Genomic DNA, 17,479 nt, shown 5'->3' with positions numbered 1-17,479 from the left:
CCTGTATCCCTGCGATACAATTTCTATTGCCCAGGGATCTAACAGGGAGTGAACCCACTTGTGGCTGAATTTACGAAGGCGTGTCCCCACCGGGCCTAGCTCCGCCTGTGGAGCCCCAGCGACATGCGGTGGATTTTTGTAGAGGCCGGGGAGGACTTCTGTTCCTGGGGACTAGCTGTGTTGTACAGCTTCTTTCCTCTGCCCCCGGCTCTGACAAGAAAGGACGCACCTCAGACTTTCTTGTTTCTTTATTCGAAAAGCTGCATTTAATAATGTCGTGCTTTCCTAGGCTGTGCAGGAATATAAGGCAAAATATCAGAATTACCAGCTATAACTGTGGAGACCAGGCCCGAGAACCTTTCTCCACACAATCCTCAGCCTTCCATATGCCTCTTAAGTCGGCATCATCTGTCCAATGTATATTCTACTGGACACGTCAAGCAGAAATCGACATAGCTTTTGTCTCTAGGACCCAGTATACTCATGTCCCTTTGGGCATGCTTTATAATTATATATCACTTAAGACAGCATCTTAAAATATTTACATGCATACTAGGGTCTCAATCTCTGCTGATAAGGTACCTGTCCACGCTGCCTCAGCGCTATAAACCCATGCCGACACAATCGCCGGTCTGGGTAGTATACTAGAATGTGCACGCTATCTGCAGGATCCCTGAGAATAGCTAGTGCAAACAGGACAAAAAAAGGGGAAGATTCTCAACAAATCCTGGCCCTAGTGGGGAAAGGATACAGCCTGAGAATTCTCTTGTGGGAAGCTGCCGTCTCTTGTCTGGAGATTCCCGCTCTTTTTCCTCATGAGAGGAGGGAAATTTACCTCAGCATTCTTCCCCTTAACATGTGTACTCTCGTGTCAGGGACAGATGAGTCATCAGTGATATGCAAATCATCTTTTATTCCAATAATCATATATTGAATATCTTTTAGCCCTCTTGGCTGTAACTTTGCATTATCGTAGTCGACAGTGGAGTTAAACTCCGTGTCGATACTTTGTTATTTTGGATAGTGAACATAGAGAGACTCTGAAGGACTCTGTGACATAGGGACAGACCAGGGTAGATTTCCTTTCTGTTCCCTAACCTTTTGTGCAATAATTTTACCTCAGCACTTACACATATCCAAACAGGTGTCGGCGTTGTTGACGGAGACACCCTCCCACACACATATCCGCTCTGTCACCTCCTTAGAGGAGCCTTTTACCTCAGACATGTCGACACACGCGTACCGACACACCACACACACAGGGGATGCTCTATTTGAAGACAGTTCCCCCACCAGGCCCTTTGGAGAGACAGAGAGAGAGTATGCCAGCACACACCCCAGCGCTATATAATACAGGGATGTACACTATACTGAGTGATTTTTCCCCTATAGCAGCTTATATACACAGTTTTGCACCTAAATTTATGTGCCCCCCCTCTCTTTTTTACCCTTTGTGTACCAGGATACTGCAGGGGAGAGCCTGGGGAGCTTCCTTCCAGCTGAGCTGTGAAGAGAAAATGGCGCCGGTGTGCTGAGGAAGAAGGCCCCGCCCCCTCAGCGGCGGGCTTCTGTCCTTTTATGTACTTTAATGGCGGGGGTTAATGCACATATACAGTTTATCAGACTGTATTATGTGCTTTTCGCCAAGTAAGGTAATCTAATTGCTGCCCAGGGCGCCCCCCCCCCCCAGCGCCCTGCACCCATCAGTGACCGGAGTGTGTGGTGTGCTAAGGGAGCAATGGCGCACAGCTGCAGTGCTGTGCGCTACCTTAATGAAGACCGGAGTCTTCAGCCGCCGATTTTCAACTTCTCTTCGTTCTTCTGGCTCTGCAAGGGGGACGGCGGCGCGGCTCCGGGAACGGACGACCGAGGACTGGGCCTGTGTTCGATCCCTCTGGAGCTAATGGTGTCCAGTAGCCTTAGAAGCCCAAGCTAGCTGCAAGCAGGTAGGTTTGCTTCTCTCCCCTCAGTCCCTCGTAGCAGTGAGTCTGTTGCCAGCAGATCTCACTGAAAATAAAAAACCTAAAATATACTTTCTTTTCTAGGAAGCTCAGGAGAGCCCCTAGGGTGCATCCAGCTCTGGCCGGGCACAGATACTAACTGAGGTCTGGAGGAGGGGCATAGAGGGAGGAGCCAGTGCACACCAGATATAGTACCTAATCTTTCTTTTAAGAGTGCCCAGTCTCCTGCGGAGCCCGTCTATACCCCATGGTCCTTACGGAGTACCCAGCATCCACTAGGACGTCAGAGAAACATAGTTACATCAGCAGGTGACACTGGAATAAGTATCAGGTGGCAGAAGACTGATGGATTTGGTGCAGTTGAAGATTATTAAAGTAAGAAAAAGGATAAGCGCATGAGGGAAGAGGGCCCTGCTCGTGAGAGCTTACATTCTAAAGGGGAGGGGTAGACAGACAGGGGTGACACAGATGGGGTACATAGAGAGCGTAGAACAGAGGGTTAGGATGATATTTGGCTGGGTTTGGTGAAGAAGTGGGTCTTGAGAGCACGTTTGAAGTTTTGTAGAGAGGGGAGAGTCTGAGGGGGAGAGGTAGGGAATTCCAGAGAAGTGTTGCAGTATGAGAGAAACCTTGGAGGTAGGAGTGGGAGGAAGTAATCCGTAGGCAGGAGAGTCGGCGAGCATTAGCAGAGCGAAGAGGATGGGTGGGAGTGTAAAGGGAGATAAGGTCAGAGATGTAGATGGGAGAGGAGTGGGTGAGAGCTTTGCAAGCGAGTGTGAGAAGCTTGAATTGGATTCGGGAAGGGAAGGAGAGCCAGTGAAGGTCTAGTAAGAGAGGAGAGGTGGATGTAGTGCGTTTGGTGAAGAAGATGAGCCGGGCAGCAGCATTGAGGATAGATTGGAGTGGAGAGAGGTGTTTGTCAGGAATGCCAGTCAGGAGCAGATTACAGTAGTCCAGTCTGGAGATGACCAGTGAGTGGATAAGAGTCTTAGTAGCATCCTGGGTGAGAAAGGGTCTGATCCTGGAAATATTTTTTAGATGAAAACGGCAGGTTTGTGAGAGGTGCTGAATGTGTGGTGTGAAGGAGATGGAGGAATCAAGGATTACTCCAAGACAGCGCACTTGGGGGCTAGAGGAGATAGTAGTGCCATCAATACATACAATATACAGTACAATACATACAATATTTATACAATACATAGTAGACTAGCGCTATGTTAGTAATGGACACTATATGAGTTCTTAAAGGGTCGTATTCATCTTGTATCCATGACAAACAAAAAGACTCAAAATCTATATTTTCATTTAGGCCTGTTGGGGACAATGGGGGATAATTCAGACTGCGTCGCTGCAGCGATCACAGTCTGAATTACTTTGTGGAGTGCGCACACGCAGCGGCCGCACTGCGCGTGCGCATCCTGGGAGCCCAGTGAGATGCTATCAGCATCGCCTGTGCTGGGCGTCCCCCCGCATGTCAGAGTAAATGATCGTAGATGTGCTAAATTTAGCACATCTTCGATCAGGTCTGAATTACCCCCAATGTTTTTAACTTAAAAATCCAATCTTCCTTAGAGCATAAGTTTTTGTATCTATCCCCACCTCTTACGGTATATATGACAGTGTTCCCTCCATGTTTTTCACAGAAAAGTCCGGAAACACTGTTAAACATAGATTTCTTAATAATATTCGACTGATGTTCTCTAAATCTAGGCCCTCATTCCGAGTTGTTCGCTCGCAAGGCGATTTTAGCAGAGTTACACACGCTAAGCCGCCGCCTACTGGGAGTGAATCTTAGCACCTTAAAATTGCCAACGATGTATTCGCAATATTGCGATTACAAACTTCTTAGCAGTTTCAGAGTAGCTTCAGACTTACTCGGCATCTGCGATCAGTTCAGTGCTTGTCGTTCCTGGTTTGACGTCACAAACACACCCAGCGTTCGCCCAGACACTCCCCCGTTTCTCCAGCCACTCCTGCGTTTTTTCCGGAAACGGTAGCGTTTTTTTTCACACGCCCATAAAACGCCGTGTTTCCGCCCAGTAACACCCATTTCCTGTCAATCACACTACGATCGCCGGAGCGAAGAAAAAGGCGTGAGTAAAAATACTATCTTCATAGCAAAATTACTTGGCGCAGTCGCAGTGCGAACATTGCGCATGCGTACTAAGCAGAAAAACGCTGTGATGCGAAGAAAATTACCGAGCGAACGACTCGGAATGAGGGCCTTAGTTTTTAGCTTATGTGTGGTACGATCCACATATTGGAGCACACACGGGCATTGTAGAACATAGATACAACATTTAGTGTCACAATTGATTCATTCTTTCACGTTGAACGTTTCACCAGTAACATGAGATTTTATTTTGGTGGTCGTATTACAGAGGAGCCAAACTGTGCCCTGATCCTGATGTGTTGGATCAGGAGAGATACAAGAAATGTTGGAGAAAGATAGGAAAATGCTAGTGATACATGCAGGGCGGTGCTAGGGTGTTTGACGCCACCCTGCAGACTATAATTTTACACCCTCCCTCCCATAACACATAAAGGAACAGCAAAAAAAGAGAAGTGGTCTCACAAGGAAGGGTGTGGCCACTAGAGATGAGCGGGTTCGGTTCCACGGAAACCGAACCCGCCCGAACTTCAGGTTTTTTTACACGGGTCCGAGCGACTCGGATCTTCCCGCCTTGCTCGGTTAACCCGAGCGCGCCCGAACGTCATCATCCCGCTGTCGGATTCTCGCGAGGCTCGGATTCTATCGCGAGACTCGGATTCTATATAAGGAGCCGCGCGTCGCCGCCATTTTCACACGTGCATTGAGATTCATAGGGAGAGGACGTGGCTGGCGTCCTCTCCGTTTAGAGAAGAGAGTGAGACAGTAGAGAGAGACACAGTAGTAGTAATTTTGGGGAGCATTATTAGGAGGAGTACTACTATACTACTACTACTTGCTGAAGTGATATAGATTAGATAGTGTGACTGTATTAATTATCTGACTTGTGGGGGAGACACTGACAGTGGGGAGCAGTTAGAGTCTGAGAGCAGGACTCAGGAGTACATATAACGTACAGTGCACACTTTTGCTGCCAGAGTCAGTGCCACACTGCCATTGTGACCACACTGACCACCAGACCAGTATAATATATTTTGTGATTGTCTGCTTAGGAGTACTACTTGCAAGTTGCTGATAGTGTGACCAGTGACCTGACCACCAGTTTAATAATCAATCACCACCACCAGTTTAATATATATATATATATAATTGTATATAATATATATATATATATAATATTGTATACCACCTACCCGTGTTTTTTTTTTTTTCATTCTTCTTTATACATACTACTATAGTAGCTTACTGTAGCAGTCTGCGGTGCTGCTGAGCTGACAGTGTCCAGCAGGTCCGTCATCAGTCATTACATAATAAATATATATACCTGTCCGGCTGCAGTACTAGTGATATTATATATACATATATATTGATTTCATCTCATTATCATCCAGTCTATATTAGCAGCAGACACAGTACGTTAGTCCACGGCTGTAGCTACCTCTGTGTCGGCACTCGGCAGTCCATCCATAATTGTATACCACCTCCCCGTGGTTTTTTTTTTTCTTTCTTCTTTGTACATACTACTATAGTATAGTAGCTTACTGTAGCAGTCTGCGGTGCTGCTGAGCTGACAGTGTCCAGCAGGTCCGTCATCAGTCATTACATAATAAATATACATACCTGTCCGGCTGCAGTACTAGTGATATTATATTGATTTCATCTCATTATCATCCAGTCTATATTAGCAGCAGACACAGTACGTTAGTCCACGGCTGTAGCTACCTCTGTGTCGGCACTCGGCAGTCCATCCATAATTGTATACCACCTCCCCGTGGTTTTTTTTTTTTTCTTTCTTCTTTGTGCATACTACTATAGTATAGTAGCTTACTGTAGCAGTCTGCTGTGCTGCTGAGCTGACAGTGTCCAGCAGGTCCGTCATCAGTCATTACATAATAAATATACATACCTGTCCGGCTGCAGTACTAGTGATATTATATTGATTTCATCTCATTATCATCCAGTCTATATTAGCAGCAGACACAGTACGGTAGTCCACGGCTGTAGCTACCTCTGTGTCGGCACTCGGCAGTCCATCCATAATTGTATACTAGTATCCATCCATCTCCATTGTTTACCTGAGGTGCCTTTTAGTTGTGCCTATTAAAATATGGAGAACAAAAATGTTGAGGTTCCAAAATTAGGGAAAGATCAAGATCCACTTCCACCTCGTGCTGAAGCTGCTGCCACTAGTCATGGCCGAGACGATGAAATGCCAGCAACGTCGTCTGCCAAGGCCGATGCCCAATGTCATAGTACAGAGCATGTAAAATCCAAAACACCAAATATCAGTAAAAAAAGGACTCCAAAATCTAAAATAAAATTGTCGGAGGAGAAGCGTAAACTTGCCAATATGCCATTTACCACACGGAGTGGCAAGGAACGGCTGAGGCCCTGGCCTATGTTCATGGCTAGTGGTTCAGCTTCACATGAGGATGGAAGCACTCAGCCTCTCGCTAGAAAAATGAAAAGACTCAAGCTGGCAAAAGCACCGCAAAGAACTGTGCGTTCTTCGAAATCCCAAATCCACAAGGAGAGTCCGACTCCAATTGTGTCGGTTGCGATGCCTGACCTTCCCAACACTGGACGTGAAGAGCATGCGCCTTCCACCATTTGCACGCCCCCTGCAAGTGCTGGAAGGAGCACCCGCAGTCCAGTTCCTGATAGTCAGATTGAAGATGTCAGTGTTGAAGTACACCAGGATGAGGAGGATATGGGTGTTGCTGGCGCTGGGGAGGAAATTGACCAGGAGGATTCTGATGGTGAGGTGGTTTGTTTAAGTCAGGCACCCGGGGAGACACCTGTTGTCCGTGGGAGGAATAGGGCCATTGACATGCCTGGTCAAAATACCAAAAAAATCAGCTCTTCGGTGTGGAAGTATTTCACCAGAAATGCGGACAACATTTGTCAAGCCGTGTGTTGCCTTTGTCAAGCTGTAATAAGTAGGGGTAAGGACGTTAACCACCTCGGAACATCCTCCCTTATACGTCACCTGCAGCGCATTCATAATAAGTCAGTGACAAGTTCAAAAACTTTGGGTGACAGCGGAAGCAGTCCACTGACCAGTAAATCCCTTCCTCTTGTAACCAAGCTCACGCAAACCACCCCACCAACTCCCTCAGTGTCAATTTCCTCCTTCCCCAGGAATGCCAATAGTCCTGCAGGCCATGTCACTGGCAATAATGACGATTCCTCTCCTGCCTGGGATTCCTCCGATGCATCCTTGCGTGTAACGCCTACTGCTGCTGGCGCTGCTGTTGTTGCTGCTGGGAGTCGATGGTCATCCCAGAGGGGAAGTCGTAAGCCCACTTGTACTACTTCCAGTAAGCAATTGACTGTCCAACAGTCCTTTGCGAGGAAGATGAAATATCACAGCAGTCATCCTGCTGCAAAGTGGATAACTGAGGCCTTGACAACTATGTTGGTGTTAGACGTGGGTCCGGTATCCGCCGTTAGTTCACAGGGAACTAGACAATTTCTTGAGGTAGTGTGCCCCCGTTACCAAATACCATCTAGGTTCCACTTCTCTAGGCAGGCGATACCGATAATGTACACGGACGTCAGAAAAAGACTCACCAGTGTCCTAAAAAATGCAGTTGTACCCAATGTCCACTTAACCACGGACATGTGGACAAGTGGAGCAGGGCAGGGTCAGGACTATATGACTGTGACAGCCCACTGAGTAGATGTATGGACTCCTGCCACAAGAACAGCAGCGGCGGCACCAGTAGCAGCATCTCGCAAACGCCAACTCTTTCCTAGGCAGGCTACGCTTTGTATCACCGCTTTCCAGAATACGCACACAGCTGAAAACCTCTTACGGCAACTGAGGAAGATCATCGCGGAATGGCTTACCCCAATTGGACTCTCCTGTGGATTTGTGGCATCGGACAACGCCAGCAATATTGTGTGTGCATTAAATATGGGCAAATTCCAGCACGTCCCATGTTTTGCACATACCTTGAATTTGGTGGTGCAGAATTTTTTAAAAAACGACAGGGGCGTGCAAGAGATGCTGTCGGTGGCCAGAAGAATTGCGGGACACTTTCGGCGTACAGGCACCACGTACAGAAGACTGGAGCACCACCAAAAACAACTGAACCTGCCCTGCCATCATCTGAAGCAAGAAGTGGTAACGAGGTGGAATTCAACCCTCTATATGCTTCAGAGGTTGGAGGAGCAGCAAAAGGCCATTCAAGCCTATACAATTGAGCACGATATAGGAGGTGGAATGCACCTGTCTCAAGCGCAGTGGAGAATGATTTCAACATTGTGCAAGGTTCTGATGCCCTTTGAACTTGCCACACGTGAAGTCAGTTCAGACACTGCCAGCCTGAGTCAGGTCATTCCCCTCATCAGGCTTTTGCAGAAGAAGCTGGAGACATTGAAGGAGGAGCTAACACGGAGCGATTCCGCTAGGTATGTGGGACTTGTGGATGGAGCCCTTAATTCGCTTAACAAGGATTCACGGGTGGTCAATCTGTTGAAATCAGAGCACTACATTTTGGCCACCGTGCTCGATCCTAGATTTAAAGCCTACCTTGGATCTCTCTTTCCGGCAGACACAAGTCTGCTGGGGTTCAAAGACCTGCTGGTGACAAAATTGTCAAGTCAAGCGGAACGCGACCTGTCAACATCTCCTCCTTCACATTCTCCCGCAGCTGGGGGTGCGAGGAAAAGGCTCAGAATTCCGAGCCCACCCGCTGGCGGTGATGCAGGGCAGTCTGGAGCGACTGCTGATGCTGACATCTGGTCCGGACTGAAGGACCTGACAACGATTACGGACATGTCGTCTACTGTCACTGCATATGATTCTCTCACCATTGAAAGAATGGTGGAGGATTATATGAGTGACCGCATCCAAGTAGGCACGTCACACAGTCCGTACTTATACTGGCAGAAAAAAGAGGCAATTTGGAGGCCCTTGCACAAACTGGCTTTATTCTACCTAAGTTGCCCTCCCACAAGTGTGTACTCCGAAAGAGTGTTTAGTGCCGCCGCTCACCTTGTCAGCAATCGGCGTACGAGGTTACATCCAGAAAATGTGGAGAAGATGATGTTCATTAAAATGAATTATAATCAATTCCTCCGTGGAGACATTCACCAGCAGCAATTGCCTCCACAAAGTACACAGGGAGCTGAGATGGTGGATTCCAGTGGGGACGAATTGATAATCTGTGAGGAGGGGGATGTACACGGTGATATATCGGAGGATGATGATGAGGTGGAGATCGTGCCTCTGTAGAGCCAGTTTGTGCAAGGAGCGATTAATTGCTTCTTTTTTGGTGGGGGTCCAAACCAACCCGTCATTTCAGTCACAGTCGTGTGGCAGACCCTGTCACTGAAATGATGGGTTGGTTAAAGTGTGCATGTCCTGTTTATACAACATAAGGGTGGGTGGGAGGGCCCAAGGACAATTCCATCTTGCACCTCTTTTTTCTTTAATTTTTCTTAATTTAATTAATTAATTAATTTTTCTTAATTTAATTTTTTGCGTCATGTGCTGTTTGGGGAGGGTTTTTTGGAAGGGACATCCTGCGTGACACTGCAGTGCCACTCCTAGATGGGCCCGGTGTTTGTGTCGGCCACTAGGGTCGCCTAGCTTACTCACACAGCTACCTCATTGCGCCTCTTTTTTTCTTTGCGTCATGTGCTGTTTGGGGAGGGTTTTTTGGAAGGGACATCCTGCGTGACACTGCAGTGCCACTCCTAGATGGGCCCGGCGTTTGTGTCGGCCACTAGGGTCGCTTAGCTTACTCACACAGCTACCTCATTGCGCCTCTTTTTTTCTTTGCGTCATGTGCTGTTTGGGGAGGGTTTTTTGGAAGGGACATCCTGCGTGACACTGCAGTGCCACTCCTAGATGGGCCCGGTGTTTGTGTCGGCCACTAGGGTCGCTTAGCTTACTCACACAGCTACCTCATTGCGCCATGTGCTGTTTGGGGAGGGTTTTTTGGAAGGGACATCCTGCGTGACACTGCAGTGCCACTCCTAGATGGGCCCGGTGTTTGTGTCGGCCACTAGGGTCGCTTAGCTTACTCACACAGCTACCTCATTGCGCCTCTTTTTTTCTTTGCGTCATGTGCTGTTTGGGGAGGGTTTTTTGGAAGGGACATCCTGCGTGACACTGCAGTGCCACTCCTAGATGGGCCCGGTGTTTGTGTCGGCCACTAGGGTCGCTTATCTTACTCACACAGCTACCTCATTGCGCCTCTTTTTTTCTTTGCGTCATGTGCTGTTTGGGGAGGGTTTTTTGGAAGGGACATCCTGCGTGACACTGCAGTGCCACTCCTAGATGGGCCCGGTGTTTGTGTCGGCCACTGGGGTCGCTTAGCTTACTCACACAGCTACCTCATTGCGCCTCTTTTTTTCTTTGCGTCATGTGCTGTTTGGGGAGGGTTTTTTGGAAGGGACATCCTGCGTGACACTGCAGTGCCACTCCTAGATGGGCCCGGTGTTTGTGTCGGCCACTAGTATCGCTTAGCTTACTCACACAGCTACCTCATTGCGCCTCTTTTTTTCTTTGCGTCATGTGCTGTTTGATGAGGGTTTTTTGGAAGGGACATCCTGCGTGACACTGCAGTGCCACTCCTAGATGGGCCAGGTGTTTGTGTCGGCCACTAGGGTCGCTTAGCTTACTCACACAGCTACCTCATTGCGCCTCTTTTTTTCTTTGCGTCATGTGCTGTTTGGGGAGGGTTTTTTGGAAGGGACATCCTGCGTGACACTGCAGTGCCACTCCTAGATGGGCCAGGTGTTTGTGTCGGCCACTAGGGTCGCTTAGCTTAGTCATCCAGCGACCTCGGTGCAAATTTTAGGACTAAAAATAATATTGTGAGGAGTGAGGTATTCAGAATAGACTGAAAATGAGTGTAAATTATGGTTTTTGAGGTTAATAATACTTTGGGATCAAAATGACCCCCAAATTCTATGATTTAAGCTGTTTTTTAGTGTTTTTTGAAAAAAACACCCGAATCCAAAACACACCCGAATCCGACAAAAAAAAATCGGTGAGGTTTTGCCAAAACGCGGTCGAACCCAAAACACGGCCGCGGAACCGAACCCAAAACCAAAACACAAAACCCGAAAAATTTCCGGCGCTCATCTCTAGTGGCCACACAGTAGTACCTCCAATTCAAATGATGTCACACAGTAGCATCATTTTATTCACATAACACTGCACATAGGCCCTCATTCCGAGTTGTTCGCTCGTTAGTTTTTTTCCGCTACAGAGCGATTAGTCGCAAACTGCGCATGCACAATGTTCGCAGTGCGCCTGCGTCAAGTAAATTAGCACAAAAGTTTGGTATTTTACTCACGGCGTAATGAGGATTTTTAATTGTTCTGGTGATCGGAGTGTGATTGACAGGAAGTGGGTGTTTCTGGGCGGAAACTGGCCGTTTTATGGGAGTGTGCGGAAAAACGCTGGCGTTTCTGGGAAAAACGCGGGAGTGTCTGGAGAAACGGGGGAGTGTCTGGGCGAACGCTGGGTGTGTTTGTGACGTCAAACCAGAAACGAAACTGAACTGAACTGATCGCTATGTGTGAGTAGGTCTGAAGCTGCTCAGAAACTGCTAAGATATTTCTATTCGCAATTCTGCTAATCTTTCGTTCGCAATTCTGCTAAGCTAAGATTCACTCCCAGTAGGCGGCGGCCTAGCGTGTGCAATGCTGCTAAAAGCAGCTAGCGAGCGAACAACTCGGAATGAGGGCCATGGTCCTCCTGATTCATACTAAACCACACAGTAGTACCACCTATTACACATTATGCCACACAGTAGTACCCCTTATACACAATGCCCTAACAGCAGTATAGGCCCCTGGGCAAAGCAATGCACACAGACTCTATTCTGGATCCAGTGCCATCCCTGGATATATGAGTATATAGGGGAAATAATTGTATATGAGTATAAAGGGGAAATAATTGTTAATTGCTTCCGATACGGCTACACTTTGTTAATATGCTAGGAATATGATTGTTACTAGATAAATACTGAAGTAGACAAGTGTATTAGGAGACAAGCATCATAGTGATAAATCTTACCATAGATAGTTTTACAGTGAAATGTCTTCTCCTCGCTCCTGTGGCCAGAGAGAAACCTGCAGGAGAAGGTCACATCTCTGTGTCTCTCCATATAGGGTGTGAACCTCAGGGAAGACGAGTACTGAAGCCCCTCTTTCTGGGATCTGATTACATAGGATGGGACCAGCAGCTTCTCCTCCTCTCCTGTGTCTATTGGCTGAGACTGCGGGACTTCACGCACCTGCCCGTCTCTCTTCTCCAGCCAAGTCACACGTACGTCCCCTCTGCAGTTGGTAGCTGTACAGCACAGGGTGGCTTCTTCTCCATGGAACAGCCGAGAAGGACCCTCAATTTCCTTTACCGTGAATGGATCCATAGCTGGTGAAAGGATTATTAGTATGATCAGTCAGTGACACCAGCAACAGCCAATAATATACGCGTCACAGTCACAATTTGTACTTAATTTCATTTTTTTGACAGATTTAAATATATTCATCAGAAGGATCTAAACTCACTGAATTACCTTTTCTCCTGTTCTTTCGTTGTTTCCACCAAAAGATGCCAAACATCACTACTGATATCAGCAACACCACGATGACACAGCCGACAATAGTGCCCGCATTAGACGGTTCATCTGCAGGATATAACACAACGGTGCATGTGAGCAGAGGGTGAGGTTCCTCCAAACATCCCAGCACCTACTCCTATAACTTCTTATCACACAGGGTTCCACTGTTACTATCAGGCAAACATGATACAATGGGGTTGATTCCGAGGTGGTCTTTGTACGCAGCAGCTGTGCAAAATTATGCAAAAGCCTCCTACTGCCGTCTTGTCTGATCCACTGCTGCGTCCAGCGACTCAGTATCGTATCAAATGCTCGACCATCGGATATCTGAGGAGCCCTGAGGTTAATCAGGATGTCCGGCCAAATCACTCTGCTGGGGCCAGTGAAGTTGCATCCAAAAAAAGGAACCATTGGGTTTGCACACCTAGAAAACGGAGGCAATGCACCCCAATTTCTGGGGCGCGACCTGACTCCGCCTCATCACTGCCCCCAGATACGAGCCGCATGTCAATTATGCTGCAGCATTTGGGGCACAGCAAGCAACCTCACAGAAACAGATCTGCACACAGACCCGAAACCATTGGCGTGCGCAGCACATTTTATTAGGGGGTGCACCGTCGGAATGGTGTGTCTAGCACCGCCTTTTGGGCATGTCTAACACCATCTATTGACGGTCAACGCAATATAAAATATCCATACTTGTACCAATCCTAATAAAGTAGGTGCATTGTCAGATGTTGTGGTGTGCACCAAACAAACACCCCTGATGGCACTCACTGTAATTACACTGCTCCTCCTCAGCCTGGTCTGGCTCCCCCTCTCTTTCCCCTGCAAGCTGCAGCACCTTACTTACAAGTCAGCCACTCACTGTCACTGACAGTCGCAGACTAGTACTGCTGCTGCTGGAAAAACAGGTGATGTGTCAATGCTACTGCCGACCGCCTGCCAGTATTGAATTTGTCTTCCTAAGAGGAATGCTGGCTGCAAGCTGATCCTCATCAGTGGCTGGCGTTGGCATAGCATAGAAGGAGAGAGGTGGGCATGTGGCGGGTGTGGCAGGTGGGCGTGCGAGCAGCATGACATAATCACATCACATCACGCTGTTTTTGTACATGGAGGTGGAGCCAGGAGTTTCAAAGCCGGTGGCAGTGGCACCCTTGATTAACCCAGGCGTTCGGTCAGTAATGCAGTCCTGACAGACTGCAGCGCAGAGGGGACAGTAATCAGCCTGCTCGACTATCGCTGCATCAGGCATGTGAGATCAGGGTGCCAGACATTAGGGGGTGCCTGTGCGCACCAGGCACCCCCCCTGCGCACACCTATGCCCGAAACAATCTGAAAACTGCATAAAAATCAATAGAGTCACCTCTGAATCAGCCCCAATACACCCTGAACACCAGTAGAGGACAACACTTCATACCCTCATAGACCAGCTGGAAAGTCTCCTGAAGAGGCTCCTGGAGAGAGACGTGTTGGATTCTGCAGGAGAAGGTTTTATTCCGGTGCTCATCGGTCGGTGTAATTACCATACTGCTATCTACCCAGTAGGTGCCGTCTCTGTTCTGCTGGGGTTTACCCATCATTTGCTGTTTCTGTACCTCTTCATCTATAAGCCAATGGATGGCAATATCTGGAGGAAAGAATCCGGTGACTTTACAGCAGAGGGTGTTGTCCTTATTTATACTGACGGCCTTGTTAGGTATCAGTATAACCGGTGGCGCTGTAAGGAGAGTAAATACAATTGGTTAGAGTGCATTTAAAGTGGATTTTCACCTCAGCTTATTGTGTATTCCCCTCCTCTTCCTACACTAGTACAGAGGTGGGGATCATTGAATCCCCCCTGTTTGCACAACGCAGCGAGACCTCTGTACGTTTAGGAGCAACAGCTCTGTTCAACTTATTTGCGGGGAACTCTTAGTGTCAGGGTTAGAAATGATAATCGGATACTGATAGGATGGTCAGGGCACGAGCCCAGTAGGGATTCAGCTGGTACTCAGCCTTGCATTGGATCACTTCTTCTGGAAGGATTACAAAGCAAAAGGTGGAAGTGAGAAAGCCTCAATGCATCCCATTTTTTATGTGCACCACATGTCAGCTGTGAGATTACTTTTGTCTTGTGGATCCAGGAAACCACTTAACTGATCTGATCTATAACAATTGGAGAGCGGAGCTCTGAGGGGTTCTCGGTACAATCAGTCCACCATGACACAGGTGCTGGATGGAGCCATTAGGCTAGATACACTAGTTTGCAGAAATCTATGATCTGTTCTAGGTTGGTGTGCAAGCCTCCTGACTTCACTGAGAAGGTACAGGGAAACAAAACTTTCACTTATTCTCTCTCACAGCCAGGGGAGTGGATCAGCAGCAATGCGCGTGCACACGCTGGTCATATGTGCATGCTGGGATAAGTGCACTGAACCCATCCCCTGTCCTCAGATTTTACAGAAATTCAAAGATGGCAATCCTGAGTAGAATGAACGAAACAGGTGAAAACCCTTAACACCTGAAACATACCAAAGAAGGGACTAAAGACCATTGGATGCAGAAGGAACAGTGTTTACTAGTAACATTCATGAAAATAATCCAACAAACTGGGACCTCAATTGCGGTGGATGCCAGAGCTCTGAGCCGCAGATTGTGGAACTCCGGACCCGCCCACTTCACCGCTCTCAACAACTGGGCATCGATAATTGTGCTTCCTCTGCCCCCTTGTTATACCACTTAAGGGCTGTACAGTGGGACTGTAGCATTGTCTGCTACATCTACTCTATCTGGCTGAGTGGACTGACAGATATAGAGAACATTGTTGGCCTTTTTCTATCTACAACCCATGTGGGCCTGAATAACGTTATTGCCTCACATTTTCCATGAAGATTCTCACACACAGCTTTTCACTATAATTCTACTACATTTATGAGAGCCCCATCTTGTGACTGATTGGAGGTACGACCACAGCAGTACAGCTTATTTGTTCTACTGGACAATTCAGCACTACTGTTTCCACGTACACCTCTCATTTACTTGGTTCTTTAATTCCCAGTGTGGCTGCAACTTCATTCTGCACCACGAATGTGATGTGATGCGAGATGCCTGCTAGACCATGAATATTTTCACGTTTTTAATGGGGGGACAGTGATTAGTGACACCTCTTTCTTCAAATGCAAGCTTCAACATTTTATTGAACACAAGTGAGGATTTTTCTTTGACCTCATGACGAATCGATGTGCAAATAAAACACCTGCAGCTACCCCAGTCAAGTCCAAAACATCTGCTGACTTCCACAATCTCTTTGGAGCCTTGTTTTCCACTGACAGCGCTCGTAAGACTTCAACCCCACCGGCCACGGCTTCTGAAGGCTCAGAGGGTTCTCGTACTCCGGAGGTCCATTCTCCCTTATCACAAAAGCACTCTCAAGTGGGTCCCACAGAGGTTAATGGAATTCTAAATCACCTTTGCTCCCTTCCTACTATACAGGGTCTGCAACAAGACCTGCAATCCCTGGAACAAAGTATACAGGATGCGGTCAAAATTCGTCTGGACTCTATTCAATCAGATCTAACTCACATCGATAACCGGGTGGCTGCGATTGAAGATCATAATGAACGTATAGACTCCAAATTAAATGAGGTCGATACCGTGATTAACCGTCAATCATGTCTACTACTTGGTATGCAGGTGCAACTAGATGACATGGACAACAGGGGATGCCGGAATAACCTAAGCATGCGTGGAGTCCAAGAGGATGTCTCACAGGAGGGTATAGTTGACAAAAATCTTTAATGAGCTGTTAGAGGCAGACCCTAATGAGGAGAGTCTGTTTGACCATGCTCATAGGGCCTTGCGCCCCAAAGGTCTACCCTTGGAACAACCCAGGCACATTATTTGCCGTCTACATTATTTTTTGGTTAAGGAGAAGACTATACAACAAGCACACCGAGCTAAGGATATTGACTTTAATGGCAAATCCATCCAAATATTCCAGGACCTTTCCTAGCATACACTGCAACAAAGACGCTCACTTTGTCCGCTTACTGAAGAGCTCCATAAAAAGAATCTAAAATTTTCTATATTCAAGTTATGTATGACTGAACTACACATATGGTGCAAAAGCATGAAGACGTTCCAGCTTTTTGTTCTTCCCTATGTCTCCCTTCAGTGACCCAACCAAATTGGATGGACCTTCCTTACTTGCCAACTACACCGCTTCCAGGATTGGGAGATGGCCATCCTCCTGTACCTCCAGGAGAAGGAGATGTAGCTCCTAAGCTGCAGAGGATGCCGCAGTGCCTTGAAGTGTAACTACCACAGTTTGTATTCTTACCATATATTTTGTTGAGCCCTTCTAGGTGTTAGCCAGTTCCATCTTCTTCCCATTTAAATCAGTCAATGGAGTTGTCCCTACACTTAATGAAGGGTCTAGGACAATGTGAGGTGGGAGGGGGCTAATCAAGGGTGTAGCTACCATAGGTGCAGGGAGTGCAGCTGCTATGGGGCCCAGAGCTGAGAGGGGCCCATCTTTCCTGTCAAAGTTACATGTGTTATATACATTTTTCCCAATGGGTAATACATAGAGGCACTTACAAACTTTTGCCTTGGGGCCTACAATACAGTATAGCTAGGTATACTCCTGGACCTGCTCATTGTAATGTGGCATAATATGAACAGGAGGGCACTACATTGTTACATAATATGAACTGGGGCACTGTAACGTGGCCCAATATGAAGTGGAGGCACTACAGTTTGGCATTATATGAACTGAGAGCACTGTAATGTGGCACAATATCAACTGGTGACGCTGTATAGCATATTATGAATTGAGG

At 47.4% G+C, this 17,479-nt stretch overlaps 1 protein-coding gene across 1 annotated transcript in view; it reads right to left on the bottom strand.

The window, feature by feature from the left end:
- LOC134944448 (uncharacterized) overlaps nt 1-17,479 on the bottom strand; it is a 252,162-nt gene that overhangs the window by 212,657 nt on the left and 22,026 nt on the right. The window contains exons 5-7 of the mRNA XM_063933023.1: nt 14,080-14,379; nt 12,615-12,725; nt 12,113-12,469 (exon numbers count right to left, since the gene is read on the bottom strand). Of these exons, the coding sequence (XP_063789093.1) occupies nt 12,113-12,469; nt 12,615-12,725; nt 14,080-14,379 (768 nt within the window). The remainder of the gene's footprint in view (nt 1-12,112; nt 12,470-12,614; nt 12,726-14,079; nt 14,380-17,479) is intronic.

Source organism: Pseudophryne corroboree, chromosome 7 (genome assembly GCF_028390025.1).
Source record: "Pseudophryne corroboree isolate aPseCor3 chromosome 7, aPseCor3.hap2, whole genome shotgun sequence".
Lineage (NCBI taxonomy): Eukaryota > Metazoa > Chordata > Amphibia > Anura > Myobatrachidae > Pseudophryne > Pseudophryne corroboree.
This window is presented reverse-complemented; position numbering and strand designations above follow the sequence as displayed.